Source organism: Solanum stenotomum, chromosome 7 (assembly GCF_019186545.1).
Source record: "Solanum stenotomum isolate F172 chromosome 7, ASM1918654v1, whole genome shotgun sequence".
Lineage (NCBI taxonomy): Eukaryota > Viridiplantae > Streptophyta > Magnoliopsida > Solanales > Solanaceae > Solanum > Solanum stenotomum.
Window position 1 is genome coordinate 56,536,890 of NC_064288.1, and position 23,345 is coordinate 56,560,234.

General features: G+C 32.5%; 3 protein-coding genes across 3 annotated transcripts in view; 2 read left to right on the plus strand and 1 right to left on the minus strand.

The window, feature by feature from the left end:
• Positions 1 to 5,125, plus strand: part of LOC125871587 (L-type lectin-domain containing receptor kinase IV.1-like) — an 8,587-nt gene extending 3,462 nt beyond the window's left edge. The window contains exon 2 of the mRNA XM_049552218.1: positions 3,320 to 5,125. Coding sequence (XP_049408175.1) covers positions 3,320 to 5,051 — 1,732 coding nt within the window. The 3' untranslated portion in view covers positions 5,052 to 5,125. The remainder of the gene's footprint in view (positions 1 to 3,319) is intronic.
• A 3,652-nt stretch (positions 5,126 to 8,777) lies between these two features.
• On the plus strand, positions 8,778 to 10,959 carry LOC125871588 (L-type lectin-domain containing receptor kinase IV.1-like). Its single transcript, XM_049552219.1, has one exon. The coding sequence runs from the start codon at positions 8,787 to 8,789 to the stop codon at positions 10,785 to 10,787; it is 2,001 nt and encodes a 666-aa protein (XP_049408176.1). The 5' UTR covers positions 8,778 to 8,786; the 3' UTR covers positions 10,788 to 10,959.
• Positions 10,960 to 17,094: 6,135 nt separating this feature from the next.
• LOC125871589 (laccase-17-like) lies at positions 17,095 to 21,025 on the minus strand. Its single transcript, XM_049552221.1, has 6 exons — positions 20,892 to 21,025; positions 20,646 to 20,797; positions 19,275 to 19,519; positions 19,036 to 19,164; positions 17,714 to 18,676; positions 17,095 to 17,232 (listed from the first exon to the last, which is right to left on the minus strand). The coding sequence occupies exons 1-6, from the start codon at positions 21,009 to 21,011 to the stop codon at positions 17,102 to 17,104; spliced, it is 1,740 nt and encodes a 579-aa protein (XP_049408178.1). The 5' UTR covers positions 21,012 to 21,025; the 3' UTR covers positions 17,095 to 17,101.
• Positions 21,026 to 23,345: the final 2,320 nt, after the last annotated feature.

The following is a 23,345-nucleotide window of genomic DNA, read 5'->3' on the forward strand; positions in this document are numbered from 1 at the left end:
GGGGTGAGGGTGAGTAAAAAATAAAAAAATTGAAGTTGAAAAATGTTTTTTAAAAATAAGCTTTAAATTTATTTTTTCACCAAAAAATATTGTAATTTGAAGTTGGAGGAAAGTTTTAGAAAATGTTTTCCTTACTTTTTGAAGGGAAGTCATTTTCCTTGAATTTGAGGAAAATGAGTTGATTTGGAAAACATTTTATCCAACCAAACATGAGAAAATTGGAAAACATTTTCCGGGAAATGTTTTCCTTCATACCAAACACACCCTTAGGTAACAACTAGGAATTGAGGCATTACCACAACTAATAATAACTCTTAACGGGTCAACGATTAAATCGATCAGGAAAATAAATAAATGATAACTATACTCACTAAAAATGAAAGTCAAGAAGTTCAACAAGACCTCTAAAAAAAATAAAGATAGAAAAAAAAGATTTATTAATTAAAAATAGAGTGTTGAAAGATGAAAGGAACCTCAAGACATTTAATTAATAAACATTGAAAAGTTTGACATAAATGTATTGGAAGAAAGATCATGAAAACAACTCCAACATTGAATAGACTCCAATTCCAATAAGTGTTGGTAGATGCATGTACTCAAGCTGTTGAAATTGTGCAATTTAATTAAGAAGTATTACTTCGCGATCTCAAATTATTTGTCGTAATTTTTTTTAAAAAAAGTTATATGAAATTATCTTCTTTGTTCACTTTTATTTGTTATTAAATCTAGAAATGAAAAAGGATAAAAAAAAATACACTTAAACTATACGAAATTGAACAAAAATATCCCAATTTATACTTTGATCCAAAAAATGTCAGTACCATTAATATTTTGATCGAAAAATGTCCATACTGTTACTTTTTGGGGTAAAATGGTATGAAGTTGAACATATTTTTTGTACATGCATTTTCTTTCATAATTGATCCCCATGAGTTGTGTATCAAAATTTCTCTAATTCGTACACAATCATACCAAATAAACAAATCATAATTCATAAATAAGATACTGGAATATCCTAAGGTGTCACACTGATAAATAAATGTATGGGATTAATACAAACTTCCAAATACATATAATTTTATAAAGATCCACTAGTTAATAATAGTAGTAACTAGTTATTCTTTAATTTAATCCTTTCACATGGTACACACATTTTTTTCAAGCAGAATATGGATATTCTTTCGCATAATTTAAAATGATGTGTATTTTTTACGAAATATAAACTTATGAGTCAAATTTTACATATAAAAAAGGTTGAAATCATAATTTGTTGTAATATATGCTACTTATTATGATGAAAATTAGTTAAAGTAAACTAACTTTTATAAAATATGAGAATGTTATTTTATTGTGGAATTTAACTTGATTACGACCCAAGAACCACTCTTTCAAAATTCATTTTTTTTTCTCCCAGATTTAATCATTAAAAAAAAAAAGGAATAACGACCATTTTACTGTTCTTATTAAGGTCCAATCTATTTACCAAGTCAACTTAAAATACACCCTCCAACCTATTTACGAAGTCAACTATTCAACTATTCAAATACACCCTCCATTATAAATTATATTTTTTTCTTAAGTTGATATGAATACAAAATCTATTATATAATGTCATTCAAAGTTTTTGAATTTCGAAAAAGGAAAAGTGTCACGGGATAGAGGGAGTATTGCTTTGTAAGGTAGTGGTTGATTCAGAATTTAAAATTTATGCATTTCTATAAAATGGTCAAGTTAATATAATTGGATTTACGGTCAAATATTAATAAATTTTTTAATGCATATACAAAATTTGAGCAAATATTTTTAAGTTTTCATGAATTCATATATCACATGGTAGATTTTCCACAGAGCAAGGTGGGGGTGGCCTCTGTGGCAAACAAGATAAGAGAAGCGAGGCTAAGATGGTTTAGGCATGTGAAGAGAATGTACGCCAATGCACCAGTACTGTGTGATTGGTTGGCACTTGGCAGTAACATGAATTAGGAGAGGCGGAGGTAGCCGGAAAAAAGTCACATAATCTTATTCTTCAATGTGTATTACAAAATGTTGTTTTACTTGCTTTGTATCTTGTTATTTTGTTGTCGTATTTTTGCAATCCTGCTTGGAAAATAGTTTTTTCGAGTTTGAAGTCTCTCTAAAACAACCTATCTACCCAAAGATTAGGGGGGGAGGGGGGTAAGGTCTACATATATCATATCCTCTCTCTAGCTAAGTTGCTCGAACTCTTCACTTTTGGTGCCGCACCCGTATTGACGCGACATGGGTGTGGGGATCCATGTCCAATTCGATCAACCGATTTTGGGTACTTTGACCAAAATTGATGGGGAAAAGTCCAGATAGTTTTAATGATTTATGTAATCAATACAAAAACTAAGGTGAAACTGAAAAAAAAATGGAATACCTTTTATATAAAATTTCTACGTCCCTCATTTTCCTTTAATCTCCGTCCAAGACTTTGCTCAAGTTCGTCATATAATATCTCATAATTTAGGTTTTATAATTATTTTTAGATATTTTAATTATTTTTAGGCAAATCTCCACACCCATATTCATATCCCCGAATCTTAAACATTAGATCATGAAAAATCCAACCTCTAGATCCGCCTCCGTATCGAACACCAATATCCGAGTCCGAGCAACTTAGCTCTCTAGAGCTCACTTGTTGGATGAAACTGAATATGTTATTGAAATTCAACTAATGTAAATCTTATTCAACCAAACATTACAACACTACTGCAATTGAAATTAAATTCTAGCCACTTGCCATTTGAATAAAAAGTCTGCAGTTGAAAATATAGACCTTTCTTCTTTATGTAATCCAAATTTTAGTACCAGTGTGAGATGGACCAACTTGGTAAATAGATGACTTTTTTGTATTCCTTGAGACGACTTGGAAAATAGTAAGTAACATTTCTGGACTGCTACAGAAAAAATGGATAAAAAAGATCATTTTTTTGTCATATCAAGAAATGTATAAACAGTTGAACAAATTAGCTTTATTTGGTCACAAATCACAATATTATCTCTCAATCAAGAAAATATTGGCAATGTTGTTCAATCTTGTCATACTAGTGTCTCTTTTCTTAGTTGGTATTGCACCAGCTTCTTGTGAAGTTGATGCATTCATTTACAATGGATTCCAATCAAAGAATCTTAGCTTGGATGGCATAGCAGAGTTTACGTCCGATGGCCTTTTGCTGTTAACAGATTCTGAAACACAAGATCAGGGCCATGCTTTCTATCCAAATCCAATTCATTTCAAGAATTCAACTAATGGTACTGTAGTATCATTCTCCACAACATTTGTGTTTGCCATAAGGTCTGATTATGGAATTTTGAGTGGTCATGGACTGGTTTTTGTTATCGCGCCACAGAGAAGAATTCAAGGAGCTTTGGCATACCACTATCTTGGTCTTTTTAACTCAACTAATAATGGGGATAGATCAAACCATGTTGTTGGAGTTGAGCTCGATACAATCTACAGCGAAGAATTTGGTGATATCAATGCCAATCATGTTGGAATTGATATAAATGGATTAAGGTCTGTAGCAGTTGAAACAGCAGGTTATTTTGATAATACTGGCTTGTTTCATAATTTGACTTTGATAAGTGGTCAGCCAATGCAAGTTTGGGTGGATTATGATGGCAGCACTACGCAAATTAATGTAACAGTAGCTCCATTACATGTGGAAAAACCAGTTAATCCACTTTTGTCTTTGAAAACTGATCTTTCGCCGATTCTTGATCAGACCATGTATGTTGGTTTTTCATCATCAATTGGTTCAGTCCCAACACATCATTATATCTTGGGATGGAGCTTCAAGATAAATGGGAAAGCTCAAGAACTCTCTCAACTTCCTAATCTTCCTCGTCTTGGACGCAAAGGGACATCAAGATTTGTAAAGATTGGTTTGCCATTAATCTCTTTGGTTTTACTTGTTGTAGCAACCTCAATGGTGATTTATTATGTAAGAAGGAAGAAGTATGAAGAACTTCTTGAAGATTGGGAACGCGAGTACAGACCACAAAGGTTCATGTATAAAGATTTATACACTGCCACTAAAGGATTCAGAGAAAAGGAGCTGTTGGGAGCTGGAGGATTTGGTAAAGTTTACAAAGGAGTGATGCCTATCACCAATCTTGAGATAGCTGTAAAGAAGATATCTCATGAATCAAGACAAGGGATGAAGGAATTTGTTTCGGAGATTGTGATCATAGGTCGTCTACAACACAGGAATGTAGTACCACTTTTGGGTTATTGCAGGCGGAAAGGAGAGTTACTTTTGGTTTATGAATACATGTCTGGTGGAAGTCTAGACAAGTATTTATACAACAAACCAAGATTCACCCTTGATTGGAGCCAAAGATTCAGAGTTATTAGAGGTGTAGCATCAGGACTATTTTTCCTACACGAAGAATGTGACCATGTAGTGGTTCATAGGGACATTAAGGCCAGTAATGTGTTGTTGGATGGTGAACTAAATGGTAGGCTAGGAGACTTTGGACTTGCGAGGCTATATAGTCATGGTACCGATCCTCAGTCTACTCGTGTCGTTGGTACTCTTGGTTACCTTGCCCCAGAGCATACTAGAACTGGCAGGGCAACGCCTAGTAGTGATGTATTTTCCTTTGGTGCTTTTCTGCTTGAAGTTGCCTGTGGTAGGAGGCCAATAGAGCCAAGACAAGACGATGATGATCTGATTTTAGTCGATTGGGTGTTCTCATGCTGGAATAGGGGTAATATTCTTGAGGCTGTTGATCCAAACATAGGGATTGATTTTGTTCCAGGGAAAGTGGAGTTGGTCTTAAAGCTAGGCTTGATCTGCTCTCATTCAGAGCCCTCGTATAGGCCAACCATGCGACAAATCTTGTTGTTCTTAGATGGTGTTGTGGCCTTACCAGAGTTATCATCACTCGGTATTTCATCAGCTGGCCTAACGTTTGACCATCACAGAGGTTTTGATGATTTTGTCACGTCCTATTCATCTTCGATTAATGCACATTCCCGCTCTCCATCTGTAACAGACTCCTTTCTCTCTGGTGGCCGATGATTCTTACATTAAATATGTTAGTAACTTTAACTTGTAAGTTGTAATTATGATTAGCACCTTATCTTAGTTTTAATTGAATCTCTATACTACTGCACCTCAAATAAGATGGAAATGCACTTTCTTTTTAATTCAAGCTTAATTTTCTTATCAAATTTTGACTTCAACTTAGTAGCATACATGTAGTCAACTAATAATTGACATGCACTCACACAAGAATTTGCTTGTATGTTACTTCCATTGCTTCCAGTAGAGCTACCATTTGATTTATCAGTTACCTTGCTTGGAAGTTTAGGCAACTCGACGACAAGGATTGTCTAGTAATTTGCTTATCACAATTCCAGATTCATGAATTAACATGATCTGCTAATTGAAGTCCAAAAAGTTGGCTTGTTTAATGATCCTAGTAATAGACTCAGGAGCTTACTTCAATTTCTCCTTGAGATCTATGTTTTCAGCGTTTACTAAACAAAGCCTCTCCCCCAAAATCTATTTGAGTGGTTCAAACAACTTTTTCATTTTCGAAAAAGTTAGGTACTGAAAGTAAAGAATAGAAATGTTTACGTGGAAACCTCCTTGCTCAAGGGAGGAAAACCACGACATGTCACACAAGATTTCTCAAAGCTCCACTAACTTCAAGAAACTCGTAAATACAGACTCGAATACTTACGATGAATTAAACTCTTAATCCTACACACCCTGTAACCCTCTAGTACAAGACACAAAGCAATAACTCTATTGCCCACTATATCAACTAACTCTAGCTAATATAGACTTCAATAGTACATCACGGCTAACTCTAGCCACAAATTCAAATCACAATAATAAAAGGAGACGCGATCTACAAACCTTTATGTCGTAGGAGTAGATCTACAATATGACAGCCCACAACACTGAACTCAAAGAACAACTGAAGAAACTGCAACACTTGAACAGGTCCCTTTGCTGTGTATGAGAAAAGTTCTTCAAAACCTAGGAGCGTGCCATTGGTTAAGGACGTCTCCCGCTGCAGTGCCTCTGCTGCAGTGCCCACCAACCACTGCAGGAACTGCAGCTTTACAGGTGTACATAGTTGACTTGTCCTGTGGGACGAAAACTCTTTGGACCAGGTCCCTTGTACGATAGTTTGTTAAATCATCAAAACTCAAAATACAACATAGCATCAGGACTATTTTTCCTACACGAAGAATGTGACCATGTAGTGATTCATAGGGACATTAAGGCCAGTAATGTTTTGTTGGATGGTGAACTAAATGGTAGGCTAGGAGACTTTGGACTCGCGAGGCTATATGGTCATGGGATCGATCCTGACCGTGAATTGGACAACCATATGTTGGCATTGACATCAATGGACGCCTAAAATCTGCAATACCAAAGCCAGCAATGGGAAATCCTTCAATAAGTTAGCTACTTGTGCACATTCGAAACTGAAGACATAAATGTTGGTTGAGAGTTGAGACCAAGTTAAAGAAAATATTTATATATTATGCTAATTTAAAAAAATGTTTAACTATTAGTTGCAGCAAATAATATGAAATTGAATGTTAAGATACTTGAACTAAAAAATGCCTCTCTATTAAATACCTTGTTCTTTTTAGATCTTATTTTCTATTTTTCTTCATGTTTGTTGGTTAGTAAAGGTTAGTTACCTTATTAGAATTGATAATGTGGGTATAGCCCCCTTTCTTGTACTTGTCTATATCCAGATCTTTTTATTTTTAATAGGGAAAAGGGTCAAATATACCCCTAAACTATTTGAAAAGGTCTAGATATACCCTCCGTTTAAAGTTTGGCTCACTCATGCCCTCGCCGTCCAACTTTTGGCATAAATATGCCCTTATGGGCATTAATTGGTCTGCTGGACATATCCAACTCATTTTTCATTTCTTTAAATGCCACATGAAATTGTCAAGTCATTTTAACCTTACCACATGGCATTTGTACGAAAATGGAAAGGGATCAATTATGCCCCTAAAAAATTCGGATCGATAAAGACCTAATCCGACCCATAAATCAACCCCCCTTTTAAATAAACTATCAGACTCGTTTTCAACAATTTTTTTTAATTTTTTATTTTTTTCGGTAAATCTCGAAAATGAGCAATTGATTAATAAAAAATATGAAAAAAAAAATAAAATGAACGCAAAAAATTCACAAATAAATATTGTCACCTTAAATTCAACAATGTTTTTTTTAAAAAAAATTCGGTAAATCCCGAAAATGAGTAATTGACTAAATTTATTTTTTTTCCGCAAATCCCGAAAATGAGTAATTTATTAATAAAAAATATGAAAAATAAAATAAAATTTACGCCAAAAATTCACAAATAAATATAGTAACCTTAAATTCAACAAAAAAATTTAATTTTATTTTTTTTTGGTAAATCCTGAAAATGAGTAATTGATTAATAAAAAATACGAAACTATGAAAAAAATATAAATTAAAAAAATTGTAGAAATTGTTTAATTTAAGGTTACTATATTTATTTGTGAATTTTTGGTGTTAATTTTATATTTTTTTCATATTTTTCATATTTTTTATTAATCAATTGCTCATTTTCGGGATTTACCAAAAAAAATAAAAATTAAAAAAAAATTGTTGAAATTGTTGAATTTAAGGTTACTATATTTATTTGTGAATTTTTGGCGAAAATTTTATATTTTTTTCATATTTTTCCTTTTTTTATTAATAAATTACTCGCCAAAAAAAATAAAATTAAAAAAAATATTGAAATTGTTGAATTTAAGGTTACTATATTTATTTGTGAATTTTTGGCGTTAATTTTATATTTTTTTCATACTTTTTTATATTTTTTATTAATCAATTACTCATTTTCGGGATTTACCCAAAAAAAATAAAAAATTTAAAAAAATATTGAAAGTGTTGAATTTAAGGTTACAATATTTATTTGTAAATTTTATATTTTTTTCATATTTTTTCTATTTTTTATTAATCAATTACTCATTTTTTGGGATTTACCGAAAAAAATAAAAATTAAACAAAATTGTTGAAAACGGGTCTGATAGTTTATTTAAAAGGGGGGTTGATTTATGGGTCGGATTAGGTCTTTATAGGTCTGAATTTTTTAGGGGCATAATTGATCCCTTTCCATTTTCATATAAATGTCATGTGGTAAGGTCAAAATGACATGACAATTTCATGTGGCATTTAAAGAAATGAAAAATGAGCTGGATATGTCCAGCAGACCAACTAACACCCATAAGGGCATATCTAGGTCAAACGTTGGACGGCGAGGGCATGAGTGAGCCAAACTTTAAATGGAGGGTATATCTAAACCTTTTCGAATAGTTTAAGGGTATATTTGACCCTTTTCCGTTATTAATAAAAGACCGCTAAACAGAGCGACCCCCTGTCTACTGATAAATTTGCTAAAAAAAACTCTCTATTCATATATTCTTTGCTACGTGGTCATTGACTTGACTTACTATTACCACCACCAGACTAAAATCTAACGTAAACGTCTTCATTGGTATGAAAATAGTCACATATTCTTTCCACACAACTAACGAAAAAAAAAGTTCCCTTGCCATTTAGTGTGGAAATGGAGAAAAATACATGCCCACAAAATTTGACTTCTTCAATTTTGTCACTTATCACAACCAAGAAATTTAAGTTTAGGACCATAGTGAAGAAAAAAAAATATGAATGTCTTTAAGGGTATTCATAATTACTCCAACTATCACATCTTCTTATGAATTCTTGAAAAAAAAATTAGCCATGTTTTTCAAGATTGTGTCCTTGATTGTGTCTTCTCTTTTTGTTGTTACAAATTCTGAAGACTTTGGATTCATTTACAATGGGTTCAATAGAGCAAATTTGAGTCTTGATGGCATTGCACAATTGACATCAAATGGCTTATTAGAGTTAACAAATACTTCTAGGCTACAAAAGGGACATGCTTTTTATCCTACACCAATTAATTTCAAGAACTTACAAAATGGTTCAAATTTCTCTTTTTCTACCACTTTTGTCTTTGCTATTGTGCCTTCTGTTTTGCCTGGTCATGGTATGGCTTTTGTAATTGCACCTGTTGGTGGTCTAGTAGATGCACTTCCAAGCCCATTTTTAGGCCTGTTCAATGATAACACTACTGGGAGAGTCAGTAACCATGTTTTCGCGGTCGAGTTTGATACTTTACAGAACAGAGAATTCAATGATATTGATGGTAACCATGTTGGAATTGATATCAATGGATTGAAATCCGTTGAATCGAAGACAGCAGGTTATTATCATGGTGTTAAATTCGATAACATGACTCTTGCTAGTGGTCAGCCAATGCAGGGTTGGGTGGACTATGATGGTGTGGCTAAGCAAATAAATGTAACTCTGGCTCCAATGAATGTAGCAAAACCAAATGCACCACTTTTGTCATTGTTGTATGATCTTTCACCAATCTTGAATGAAACCATGTATATCGGCTTCTCTGGATCGACTGGCTCGGTTGTTTCAACACAATATGTTCTAGGATGGAGCTTTGAAATGAATGGAATAGCTCAAGGTCTTGATCTTTCTAGACTTCCTAAGCTTCCTCGAGTTGGACCGAAGAAACAATCTAAACTTTTGTTGATTGCTTTGCCAATGATATCGGCAGTTGTTGTAGTAATAGCTTTTTCTGTGTTGATTTACTATGTCGGAAGGAAGAGGAAGTTTGCGGAATTGCTTGAAGATTGGGAGCTTGAATATGGACCTCATAGGTTCAAGTACAAAGATCTTTATATCGCGACAAAGGGATTTGCTAACAAAGAGTTGTTAGGCTGTGGCGGTTTTGGCAGAGTTTACAAAGGAGTATTACCAACTTCTTCAATTGAGGTAGCAGTCAAGAAGGTGTCTCATGACTCAAAACAAGGATTGAGGGAATTTGTAGCAGAAATTGTTAGTATTGGTCGTCTACGCCACAGGAATTTAGTGCCACTTTTGGGTTATTGCAGGCGTAAAGGAGAGTTGCTTTTGGTTTACGAATACATGCCTAATGGAAGTCTTGATAAGTTCCTATATGACAAACCAATATGTGCTCTCAGTTGGAACCAAAGATTTCGAGTCATCAAAGGCGTAGCATCAGCACTAGTCTATCTACACGAAGAATGGGAACAAGTTGTAATACACAGAGATGTGAAGGCTAGTAATGTGTTGTTAGACAGTGAATTGAACGCGAAGTTGGGAGATTTTGGACTAGCAAGATTGTATGATCACGGGAGCGATCCTCTCACTACACATATAGTTGGAACTGTAGGTTACCTTGCCCCTGAGCAAACAAGAACAGGCAAAGCCACAACCATTAGTGATGTATATGCTTTTGGTGCATTTTTGCTTGAAGTGGCTTGTGGAAGAAGGCCAATAGATCCACGAGTATCGGATGAGGACATTGTGTTGGTTGATTACGTGTTTTCTTGTTGGAGTAGAGGTGATATTCTTCAATCCATTGATCAAAATTTGGGGAATGAATATGTTAAAGAGGAAGTTGAATTGGTACTAAAACTCGGACTTGTTTGCTCTCAGACAGAACCAACAACGAGGCCAAGTATGAGGCAAGTTTTAATTTACTTGGAAGATCTCGTGCCTCCACCATTGCCAGAGTTGTCATTGTTACAAAGTTCTGCCCATTATTTTTCATTTCCAGGTTTTGATCATCACTTGTCTATGTCTTCATCATTTTCTCCAGAGAAAGTACTTTCATATCCCTCCACCGATTCAAACTCTCTTCCATTCACTGGTCCATGATTAGAACTCTTTCTGTATTGCCTTGATGAATTGTGATTCCAAACCCAACAGCAACAACAACTGTACTTCAATTCCAAACAAGTTCGTGTTAGCTATGTGAATTCTTACTGTCTATATTGTTTCAATTAAGCATGTAATATTTGTTACGATACAAATAATGGACTAATGTACACTTAGAATGATCCGACTTCTTTTGATCTATAATGTTGTCGACATGTATTGCTATTCCCTCTGTTTCAGTTTATGTTGCTTGATTCGGAATATTAAGGTCAAACTAACTAATGTTTGGTGTGAATTCAGACACTAATTCTTCATCTTTTTTAAAAAAAATTACTCCTATCTAGAAACCACATAAAAAGTATATTGTTACAATACAAATAATGGACTAATGTACACTTAGAATGATAGTTCTTTGATCTATAATATTGTTATCTTTTTTCCCTTCATTTTTTTTCTTAAAAGAAAATTTTCAGTTAACTATAAGACGTGGAGTAAGATGGGATATTTTTTTTTACCAACAACGGTTATGGTGTAGTGGTAAGTATTCCTTCATCCTTAACCAACATGTCTCGGGTTCGAGTCCCCTGCGTTTTACCCCTAACGTGAGACTTCTCAGAGTTTCGGAGTCCAAAGTCATGGATGAGAAGTGAGTTATTCTAACTTCCTCATTAAGCCCAACAATGACTTTTTGGGATATCATTTTCTTCACTGGCATCATATGATGTTATTATCAATTAAGTGGACCACAATTATAGGTAAGAGAAGTTAAATGCAGAGGACAGACTTCAATATACATCTTCTGACTTCTAGTATGGTATAACATAATACTTCCTTCGTTTCAAAAAGAATGACCTACTTTCCTTTTTAGTCGATTTGAAATGGAACTTTTTTTTCTTGGACCCAAAACGCGTAGGTCCTGGACTGAATCTTTCCTCTGTAGCGATCAGGTAGACCGTGATCATGAATGAGGAATCGTAGATATAAATTGTTGACACCTAATTTTGACCCTCCCCGATAATAATTAATTTTCTAGCTTCTTTAATCTCAAACGATTTGAAATAATTGATTTTATAAAAATTCAAAATATGTCTCAAAATATTTCTTTTTTAAGAATTTTATTCACTTTTATAATATTTTAAATAATAAATATGTTTTATATTGTTACGTATGTAACAAACATATTGTATAAATACTTGAAAACTATCTTTAAAAAAAAAAAGATTTCATTATTATTATTATTATTATTTTAACATTAAACGCTTTATTAATCTAATTTAGTTTGAATTATAGCTATGTTGTTGAATTAGTTATTTTTATTAAGTTAATTATTTTATTTCGTTAAGATTAAGAAGCGCGTTAATTAGTTTTTAATAATTCATCTTATTTAGGTTTTAGCCGAAGTCGCAAATGAAATTCAATGTGGCTACACCTTATNAATTTTATTCACTTTTATAATATTTTAAATATTTTAAATAATAAATATATTTTATATTGTTACGTATGTAACAAACATATTGTATAAATACTTGAAAACTATCTTTTAAAAAAAAAAAAGATTTCATTATTATTATTATTATTATTATTTTAACATTAAACGCTTTATTAATCTAATTTAGTTTGAATTATAGCTATGTTGTTGAATTAGTTATTTTTATTAAGTTATTATTTTATTTCGTTAAGATTAAGAAGCGCGTTAATTAGTTTTTAATAATTCATCTTATTTAGGTTTTAGCCAAAGTCGCAAATTAAATTCAATGTGGCTACACATTATTTACGATTTTAGCCATCTCTTTTTTTTAACCTTTAAAGTACCAAATATTGGGCCATTTTTTCAGCCCAAATCCCTCCATTCAGCCAACCCCTCCTTTTCCAATTCCTATCTCCCGTAATTCCCAGCCCAAATCCACCTATTTTCCAGCCCACCAATTCCCAACAATACTATATTCATCCATTGATAATCCAACACAACCCACCAAATGATTCCCCAACCCGGCCCACTTCACTTTCCCAACCTTTAAACCTATCTCTGCCATCAGTGATGTTAATAGAAGCAGTAGTGTTAACATCGTTCGAGCAGCGTGAACTTTTCAGCAAATGGACTGGGAATCTAAATAAGCCACAAAAACATAAAAGTGACCAAAATAAGCCACTACTTTAGGAAGTAACTAAAATAGACTTAGTGGAAGAAAAAATTCCACTTTATCTAATATTCTAAACGTTTTCCGTTAGTCTCATAACGTGTATATTTTAATATATAACAGAATTATTTTCTACACTTTATAAAATGGAACTATTTCTTACACTTTATAAAGTGGAACTTTTTCTTACACTTTATAAAGTAGAAGAAAATCTTACACTTTACAAAGTGGAAGAGAAAATTCCACTTGACAAAGAGGAATATTTTCACGTTTTTATCTCTTTTGCAGTGTTTGTCATACAATTATATTGATTTGACATATCATAAAAACGGAAAAAATTATTACACTATGTATTTTTATTTTTTTCCTACAACATACTTTCTATATTTGTTCATCTCAATCTCAAAAAAAAAATGTCTTCTAAACCAAAAGTTAGAGTTTTGATTTATTGGGATGGCGAAATTATACATGATGGAAATACCGTTTATTATAATTGTCCTCCCAAACACAATGCTAAATATTCAATTAATGTCCGATATCATAAATTTCTTTCATCAATTTATATAAGAATGGGTATAAACAGTACTGTTTATAATTTGATTATAGTCGTAAAATACCCTACTTCATTTTTATCACAAGGACAAGTAAATTTTGGAGAGTGGATTATCTATAATGACGAATCGTTGACCGACTTTTTGAGGGTTCCAGATGACTATAAAGATCAAATCAAGTTAACAATACTTGAAATCTATGTTAGGAAGGAGCCTAAGACTAGTCAACAACGTTCTCCTTTATCGGTCAATGTCCATCCACTTTATAAAAAGTTCTACTTTATAAAGTGTAAGAAAAAGTTCCACTTTATAAAGTGTAAGAAATAGTTCCATTTTATAAAGTGTAGAAAATAATTCCGTTATATATTAAAATATACACGTTATGAGACTAACGAAAAACGTTTAGAATATTAGATAAAGTGGAATTTTTTCTTCTACTAAGCCTATTTTAGTTACTTCCTAAAGTAATGGCTTATTTTGGTCACTTTTATGTGTTTGTGGCTTATTTAGGTTCCCAGTCCTCAGCAAATACGACATCAACAATAGGCATCGAATGACAACATCAGTTCAAGCGGCGTCTTTACGGAGTCGAGTTCACGGAGTCAAAACACGGAAGAGCAGACATGTTTCTCTTTTCCGTGTCGTCTTCCTCCTCGGCCAGAACAATAGTACAAAAACACTGTTCCAGCAGCGAAAAACACATGTGTTTTCGTCCTGGCAACAATGTTTGTTGTCCTTTGCTCGCGCGGGATGATGCCACGTCGTCGCTCAAGGACGAAGGAGTCAATCCCAAGAGTCGATTCGCCCTTTCCTCTTTCGGAATGGGTCGAAATCACAGGGAAAGGTTGTCTCCCCTTATTTGTGAAAGATTTTTTGATTTTTGAATTTGGAATTGGGCCATGTTTTGCCCGAATTTTGGTCCGTCTCCGAACCCATTTCTTTCCTTCTATATAATCGTTGGTTATTCACTGTTGAGAGGAGGTTTTTTTTTTTTTGGAAAAAAGAGATTTTAGTTGGAAAAATTGGTGAAAAAAGGAGGTATTGAGAACGATAGTTGATAGAGAAAATATTTTCTAAGGTCGCAAATAGAGAGTCAAAACTTGAAACAAAAAAGCATTCTCGATTAGCTTCCAAAAGGATTTGAGTTTCTTTGAGCTCTGTTTCTTTTTTCACGCATAGTCCGAGCTCGCCGAAGTTCTCAAAATTCGCATTTCGGTGGTGAATGCTCGTCCTCGCTAGCTTGTTTGTTCCGGTTCGCTGCCCATTATAAGGTAAAAGCCTTTTTTTTTAGTTTCGTTTGATTCATTCCTAGTTCTTATATGTTTTTTTTGTTAAAGTATATGTAATTGTGTTTTAGTTGGCAGGTGTTAGGTTTATTCATATTAATGATAGATATTTCCTTTGTTTTACTTGAAGGTTTTATTACTGTTTCATTAAAATGTGTGATAGAGGTCTCAGTTCCTTTCTTCATTTTTTCAAATTTGGTGCTTAGCTGATAGTTTTTTCTTTTACTGTATAAGTTTTATGTTCCTCTTTCCATTTGGTTTATGTCTTATGCCTGCATTTATGTCTCCGCTTGAATGATAATTTTGCATTTGCTTCACTGTTCTTCCTTTAAGTTCTGTCAATATATGATATAGATGCGCGTATTGCATATGTAGTTAATTCTATTGCTTCTAAGCTTGAAAAATAAAAATAAAAATTTCTTCTTGTGTAAACTTTAACTTGAAATGTTGAAGGTTCATGCCTCTTTGAGTTCACTGTTGGTTGTTTGTTGCTACTGCTGATTAATTGCATCTTGTTGTCTATGGTTTGTGGTTTAGTTTGAAATTCCAAATTTAGTTTTCTATAGGTAGGTTTGTTTTCTTAATATGTCGTGGGTTGTTTATTTCGTTTGTATCTTGACTAGTGTAAATAGTATGAATTAGATAGCTTACTGCCTTATTTTTCATTGTGCCCGCCGGTGGAATATCTCTTGCTCTAACTTCGGGTTGTCTAAAGCATGTCCCGTTCCCGTTACTTAGTGTTCAAAGACATCGGTGCGTATTGAGCCATCAAGTTTATAAGATTATATATGCTATGTTAAATACGATTTGGTGTAAGGGTTATTTGGAGTTCATCACTTCAAATTGATACTCTTTCAAGGATGAGTGTTTATTTAGTGTTTTAAGTCTCAATATCAACAATCTAGTTTATTTAGTTAAGTGTTGCCGACTATTGCTTTCCAAAATATTGGAATTGTCTTGATAGTCATTTGGATGTGGAGCTCTTAACCATCTAGTGGCATGATCCTCACTTTATCTGATACATTTGATTCCTATTTTAAACTAGCATATTAATATTATTATGTTGGGTTCCATTTGTTTATTAAAAAATGAAAAAAAAAAGAAGAAGATGAATTATGTCTTGTTCTAATAGTAGTTCAATTAATTCATATCTTAATATGTGTTGTGTTACGTGTTGCTGCTGCATATGTTGAAGTTTGACGAATTCATTTCTTTCTCACTGCCTCTTTATTGGCAAAATTGCTTAATGACAACCTTAAATTACTCATGTTAATTCTTTCCTTTCACTTTCCTTACATGTGATGCTTCGCCGAGTCTATTTGGACTTTTCCCATTGCCTCTTTGCATTTTCGAGTATCGAGTCAGCCCTCCGGTGTTCAAAGAGCGAAATGGAATTGGCATACAGGTGTTTGGAGCTGATATACGGGATTGTATACACTAGTATACACCTAGTGTATACGAAAAATGAAAAAATGGGCATAAAAGAGCCTTAAATTTTCAGCTTTTTGTATTCTTGTAATTATTGGGCTAAAAGCCCATTTAGCTTGATTATTATTGTGTTAGTTTAGGACAGGTACTGAGTGTTGAGCCTTTTCAAAAAGTAGAAATCAGGCCCAAGTATTGGTCCAGGCGGACAGAAAAACCAAACTTGGGCCCAAGTTCCTTTCTCTCTTTGTTTTTATTATATTTGTTTACTCGTTATTATTCGCTATTAATCTTAAGGTTAAAAGAATTCAAATCCCCAAAAGACACCCATTTTGAATTGATCACTTAACTAATTTATTCGTGTTTTACTCGACTTAAAAGATAAATAAATAAGTTTATAAAAATATTTCATTAGGTAATATTTCAATATTTTTCTTTTAAAATAGTCCTAACCAAATTCGTTCAATTCAAGTTAAGTCAAACGAAATTAGCCAAATAGTTAATCGTCGGATAACCGCGTATTAGCGGACGTTTCGGGTGCTTTAAATCCCCTTCCCGAAATGCTAATAAGAACCCCGAACCCTTTTAAAGTTTTCATTAGATTTCTGTTTTAGTCTTTTGAAAACAATAGTTTTCCTAATTTTTCTTTAAAATTAAGTGGCGACTCTAAACCAGTTTAAATATCTTTTCCAAATAAAACATAAATATCAAATTTCGCAAACCATCTTGTTATATCATCAGTTTTTGTGTAATGTATCTTTACACTTCTAGAACAAGCCTAGTACCATCAACAAAATTTGAAAGAATGAAGGTTACTCTAATAAAAATCAATAAAATGGAAAAAAAATTAACAAAATAAAGTTTCTACATTAGCAAAAATGATAAAAGATGTTAAGAGAGTATAATATGAAAGATCAACATTTAGGAAGATCAGCTGGTGGAGGAGGTAACTTCTGCTTAGGACCTTTTCCATCATTTACCATCCAAACCATTTTCAAGCCCCAACTTGTGTGTACTTCAAGATGACAATGCATGAACCATACTCCTAAAAAATTCAAAAATATTATGTCAACAAGCTACCAACAAAAAAAAAATAGATATTTCAATTCAAACATTAACTTAATTAATGAGTTTATGTTCTGTACGCTGACAATGAAACTTTTTTTTGGCATAATACGTAACAAACACTCAAACTTGACCTCAGTTGATAAGTAAGTAATACAACGTAACTTTGAGAGTGCACATCTAGATACCTCAACTAAACACTCCAACTCGTGCCCACTGTGTCTTGTGGAGACTTGACGCTAATGTCTCGATGATGATTTTGTAGATGTTGGAATATTCAACTAACACATTGGAGAGGAGTTGAGGTGTCTAGATGTGCATGCTCAAAGTTTGAGTGTTTGTTTCTGTATTATGCTCTTTATTTTTACATGTAACTCCATATGAAGCCTCATATAGCACTAATAATCGCGTAAAAGTGCTTGATACTATCAATGTATGTAACTTAAAATCTAGTGTAATACCTGGATTGTCTGCAAGGAAGCGAATGGCGACCCAACCTCCAGACGGAACACCAACAGTGTTCCTTTCAGCAGGATCAACAAGGTTGAAATTAGCAGGATCCTTGCTAGAATTATAATTTCCAAATCCTTGTCCAACCACAAAGAAATTGAAACCATGAAGGTGAAGTGGATGACTTTCGGCGCTTATAATACTTGTATCTTGCATAACTAATTCCACACTAGTATTAAAAGGCAACACCACAACTTTTGTACCTGAGGTAACAAAAGTATTGTTTGGTGGATTTCCTGTGTAATTGAATTTAAATGGCGGATTGACTGGAAAATCTGTTGTATAAACTCCTTTAGATTGGTTAAAATAGTGTGATTGAAGTAGAGCTACATTTGGCTGAACAAACGATACGTTGTTAACAGAAGCTGCCAATTTAGTGTTATTTGGTCCTTGACATGTTTGATTCTTAGGACACGGATTCAATCCTAATCCAACAGTGAAGAAAAAATGTTTATCAACTTTTTTAGGTACATTGGCTGGATATTTCGCGTTGGCTAAGCTTCTGATTTTCTTGACAAAACTTGTAGCAAAAGTTGTGTCATTGAATATAGGGAGTTTTGGTTTCAACAGAAGAAATTTGTTGCTCTTTTTAGTATTGTTAGAGTGTTGATGATATTCTAATATTCCAGTGGTGGTGGAATTGTCAAAGGAAGCAATGCCAGTCGCGTAAGGCCGAGCTGACATGAGGAAGGTTGCATTAGGATGAAAATGTTTGGTTTTCAAGAGGATATTTGTGGTTTGTCCTGGTGTTATAAGAATTATGTTTGTGTTGAATGGTTTCACATAAACAGCATCAACTTCTACAACAGTAAGGTTATGATTTGCTATACTGAAAAAAAGTTCATCATTTAGTGCAGCATTGACTACTCTTAGTAGATATGTTTTCCCTGGTTTCACCTTCAATTTGAATGTATCTGCAACACATATGAAAGTAATTAAGTTGCTATTTTTACATAAAAATATGTGACAAGGTCTTGTTTTGTTGAATTTTGCAAGAGTGTTGACGATGTTAAAGATATTTATACAATCAGATCATTTATAAGGTAATCACAAGCAAGTCTCTATGATATGCACAAGAACTCATCCCTCAATATAAAGAAGTTTAGAAGGCAAGAATCATAAGCATTTAGGCACTCTAATGCAAAAAATACTCGTGGTAAGTAGACAAAGACTTAGTTGATACAAACCTATGAATAGGGAAACGTTAATCGATATAATAAGATAAAATTAGACTATCAATATATAAAACTTAAATTATTTTTGAAATATTTACCTTTAGCAGAACAATTGTAGAGAAGTCCAGGTAGACCATTGATGGTATAAGCATCAGAAATATTTGGAGGTCCTCCTGTTTGAAGGGCTTGATTAATTATTTTCTCTGTATCTGCCTTCCACCATTCACCTAAAATCCAAATACATTATGAGAATCACGAAAAAAATTGATTTTCTGAGATAAAAACTATTAATTGAATGATCATCTGAGAAATTAGTGTTGCGATGAGTGTCATATACCAAAAAGAATTGGGACTTCCTTGAAGGGTTGTGGAAAAGGATAAGCAACACCTTTCTTTGGAAGAATAACAATAGGTCCATAGAGTGTTACTCTTAGCCATGAAATGTGAGCATGCCAAAATAAAGTTCCTCTTTGACCAATAATAGTGAAATTATACACATAACTTTGCCCTCTCTGAATTGGGCATTGTGTAATATAAGCTGGTCCATCTGCCCATCCACTTCTTAGTTGTCTCACCCCATGCCTAGAGACATGTAATACACAAATATTTAGCTTTTGATAAATGAGTTTAACTTTTATGAGCTGACAGTGCGATAGAAATATTTAGACTAGGCACATTAGAGTCGTACACAAGCTATACATACTATTTGGTGTTGAGTTTAACTTCTACATGTCGATAATGTAAAGGAATTTTATATTTCATATCACTTAAATGATAAGTACAATAATCAAAACCTTGTAATGAGATAAGTAAACATTCTTTGCATTGTTAGTGGAGTTGATTTCTCATATTGTCACATCATAGAAAAAGAAATATTTAGTGGTAAGAAAAAAATATTTAGTGGCAATATTTATTATTGCAAAAATATTTAGTGGCAATTGAATTAATGTTATTGCATTCAGAATTAAAGCCTTTAGCAGCATTTACACTACCTCAAAATGATTTTTAACGGTAATAGTCTAATTACCGTTAAATATGTATTTTTGACAGTGATTTAGCACTCTTTGTAAATGTCTCTAAAACCTATAGCGACGTTGGATTCAATAACAATTAACTAATGTTGGTAAAGGCTTTAGTACTTTTTGTTAAGTTGCTATAGTGTTACATATATATGTGTTGGTTATAAATTAATATTCATATTATATCATTGCCGCTAAATAAAATATAGCGATAATTATTTTATTACCTCTAAATAATTATCGTAAAATCCCCATCTGGTTATAGTGTCACTCAACTAATAATTATTATCTTAGAAATCGTTTTCTTTCATTGAAAAAACTGGAATCAAGAAGAAAGGTGATTTAATAGAGTCAGCAAGACCTGGGTGACCAGAGTGATCAGCTTAAGGGGAAGTTTCGCAGGTTTGTGAAGAAATGAGTTATTGTCTCTCGGCTCGGGTATTCCGTAAGTTCACGTTTTCAGAAAGGCATAATTCTTTCCCAGCCGGCTGGAAAGTTATGACATTTATAAAGAAAGTGATTTGGAATAACAACAGCCAAAACGACTTCCTTTTGAAACAATAACTATATATCAATTAGTTTAGTGTATACAATCCTTTGATAATTGCTTAGTAAACTCATTTTGTAGAAATGAAAATAGTATTAAGAAATGAATTAGCTTCCAAATTGTAAAACAAAATGTTACATACCAATGAATGGTGACATTGTGTTGAACATTGTTAACAACCTTAATAACAAGTCTGTCTCCTTCTCTTGCAATAATTCTTGGCCCTGGAAACTTCCCATTCACTGTCACAATGTTCTTTGTTTGACACAATCTTGTCACATTTTGCATTTGAATCTGCATTAATCAAATTGAAAAAAAATAAATTAAAATGAAACAAAATTGCTAATGCACTATGAAATAATTAAATATGACATATATATATATATACATTAAACTTGTAGTGCCTTGTAATCCCTTCATGTTTTGCAAGTGTTAGTGTATCAACAAAAACCAAGAAAAATAGAGCCAACAAAAAGAGATTATAAGTCTTTAGAAAAGAAAACTCCATGTGTGTTAAATTGTTTTTTTTGTTGGTTTGTTTTTTGTTGAGAGATATTGATGGAAAATTAATTGAAATCTTAGTTGTTTTTGGATGGTACGTAATTAATGAATAAAATGGAAGACTTATATATATATTGTGAGTGTTTGGTCAAATAGGTGGTTAAAAATTAAAATAGGGGATTATTGACCAGCTATAGGGTGTTGGCTCAACCATACTTTTGAGTGATGTTAAAGTCTGATAATTATTTTGCTATATTATTTTATTCATAGTCCACATAAAGATTTTTCTTAAAATGAAATCTCCAAATCACTATATGCATGTATTTATGCTTAATTCCTTTTTTATTGTGTTTTTTATCCTCACTTTTTTGTGATAGTTATTCGTAAATATTTATTTGTATCGAGTGTTTATATCAATTCAAGATATTTTATAGCATGGTTCTCCCCTCCTTTTGTTAAGAAGAAATATGCTATCGCAATTCCAAATAATTTGATACGATTATATGAATATTCATTTCTTTGTGAAAGAAATATGTATTAGATTTTTTATAAAGAAAGATGAAGAATATAGTAGATCCCAATGTACGTATAATTTTACATATAGTAGATATATCTTTAGAAGCACAAAAAGAAGAAGAAAAGGAAAGGAATAGAGACGGAATCGGAATTTGAAAAAAAAATTAATCAAAAGGATCAATGGTATTTTCATTTATCATTCAAGTGTAACTCGAACCCTCAACTGACCTAACTATTCAAGCAAGCCTCACTAGTTGAATTTGAATTTATATGATCATGCTCGAACTCTTTTTTTTTTACCACAATTCATTAAATATATTGGGTACAACATCAGTTACTTATACTTATTTATTGAATTTTTTTATAGAGTTCAAAAGTCAAAATTTTTGAGTTCAAATGAACCTGTAACTAAGCGCATACACCCGTCCGGTGGAGTCACGTGCACTTAAAGAGGATTCGATTGAACCACTTTTTATTTATAGAAAAGTTATATTGCATTAAATAGGATAAAATAATTATTTTTTACATACATAAAAAATTTAATCTTCCTAATTAACATAAGCAAAATATAGATTCAAAATCTTAGGTGTAACGTCTTCTAAAATATGGATTCAAAATACATATAAAAAAATTGGTAGCAAATTCTCAGTGGCGGAATCTCATATACTTAAAGGGTGTCGACCGACATTCCTTCATTGGAAAATTACACTGTGTAGCTAGATAAAATTATTATTTTATATATATATATCACTTATTAGCACTTCTTAATTTCTACGCGATTTTACTTCTTTATATTTTGACACTTTTTAATCAAAATTTTAATTCCGCCACTATATAAACTCATGTCAACATAAAGTGAAGAAAATAAATTGTTTTGTGAACCAGAAAATTGGCAAATTATAAGTTGCTAATAAGTTGCACTCATTCTCCAACCGTTAATAAACATAGGGTACTTTAACATCATATTCTGTTAGTTGCGGTCGGTTGTTCATTTTTTTTTCAATTGTTGTGTACCTAATAACAACATTGATGTTAATTGGTATGTTATTAATAACTATTACTTTGTTTATAATTATATACAAAACTAAAATTAGATTAGAATTAACACATCAATGTGGCAATAACTTCCCTATATTAGTATTATTTTAGCTCAAAGTTTTATGCAATTAACTACTCAACGAGAAAATTATATTCAAAATTCTTCAACTAACGATGTCACGATCCAAAATCAAGGTATGTAGCTAGAACGGAAAGAAACCAATTCCGTAGCAAGAAGGGGGAGGTAAATTGTAAGTTTTTTTGTTATTTTAGTCGACTAACAATGAGGTGGTCTTTTGGGATGTCTCAGTTGGTTTGGAGGGTGGTCATCTACAGATGACTCGAGATCGATCCCCTTCAATGCCTTCTGAGTCGCTAAATAAAACCTATAATTGACATTGGATCTAATCACAAACTAATTAATCTTAGTAAAGGTTTTAGCACTTTACATACAAGTTTGTATATTTATTGTATCTTGTTTGTAGATATCTTGTAAATTTTATGTATGTTAAGATATTTCAGAGTATGTTAAGCATATTTCAACTGTATATATTAACATATAGTAGTATACAATAATATAGAAAAAAGATAATATTGGAAGATGAGAAGATAAGAAGAAAGAGAAAAGGTAAAATCAATGGTTCAAAATTACAAATAAATTCTACCATCCTAAGTTCATAATCTATTTTCATGTGCTTTAAAGGAAATAAATGCCAATTACTTTGTATGAAATTCTTTTAAAATGATTCAAAAGGAAGGTAATAATTCTCATTATTGATTCCAAATT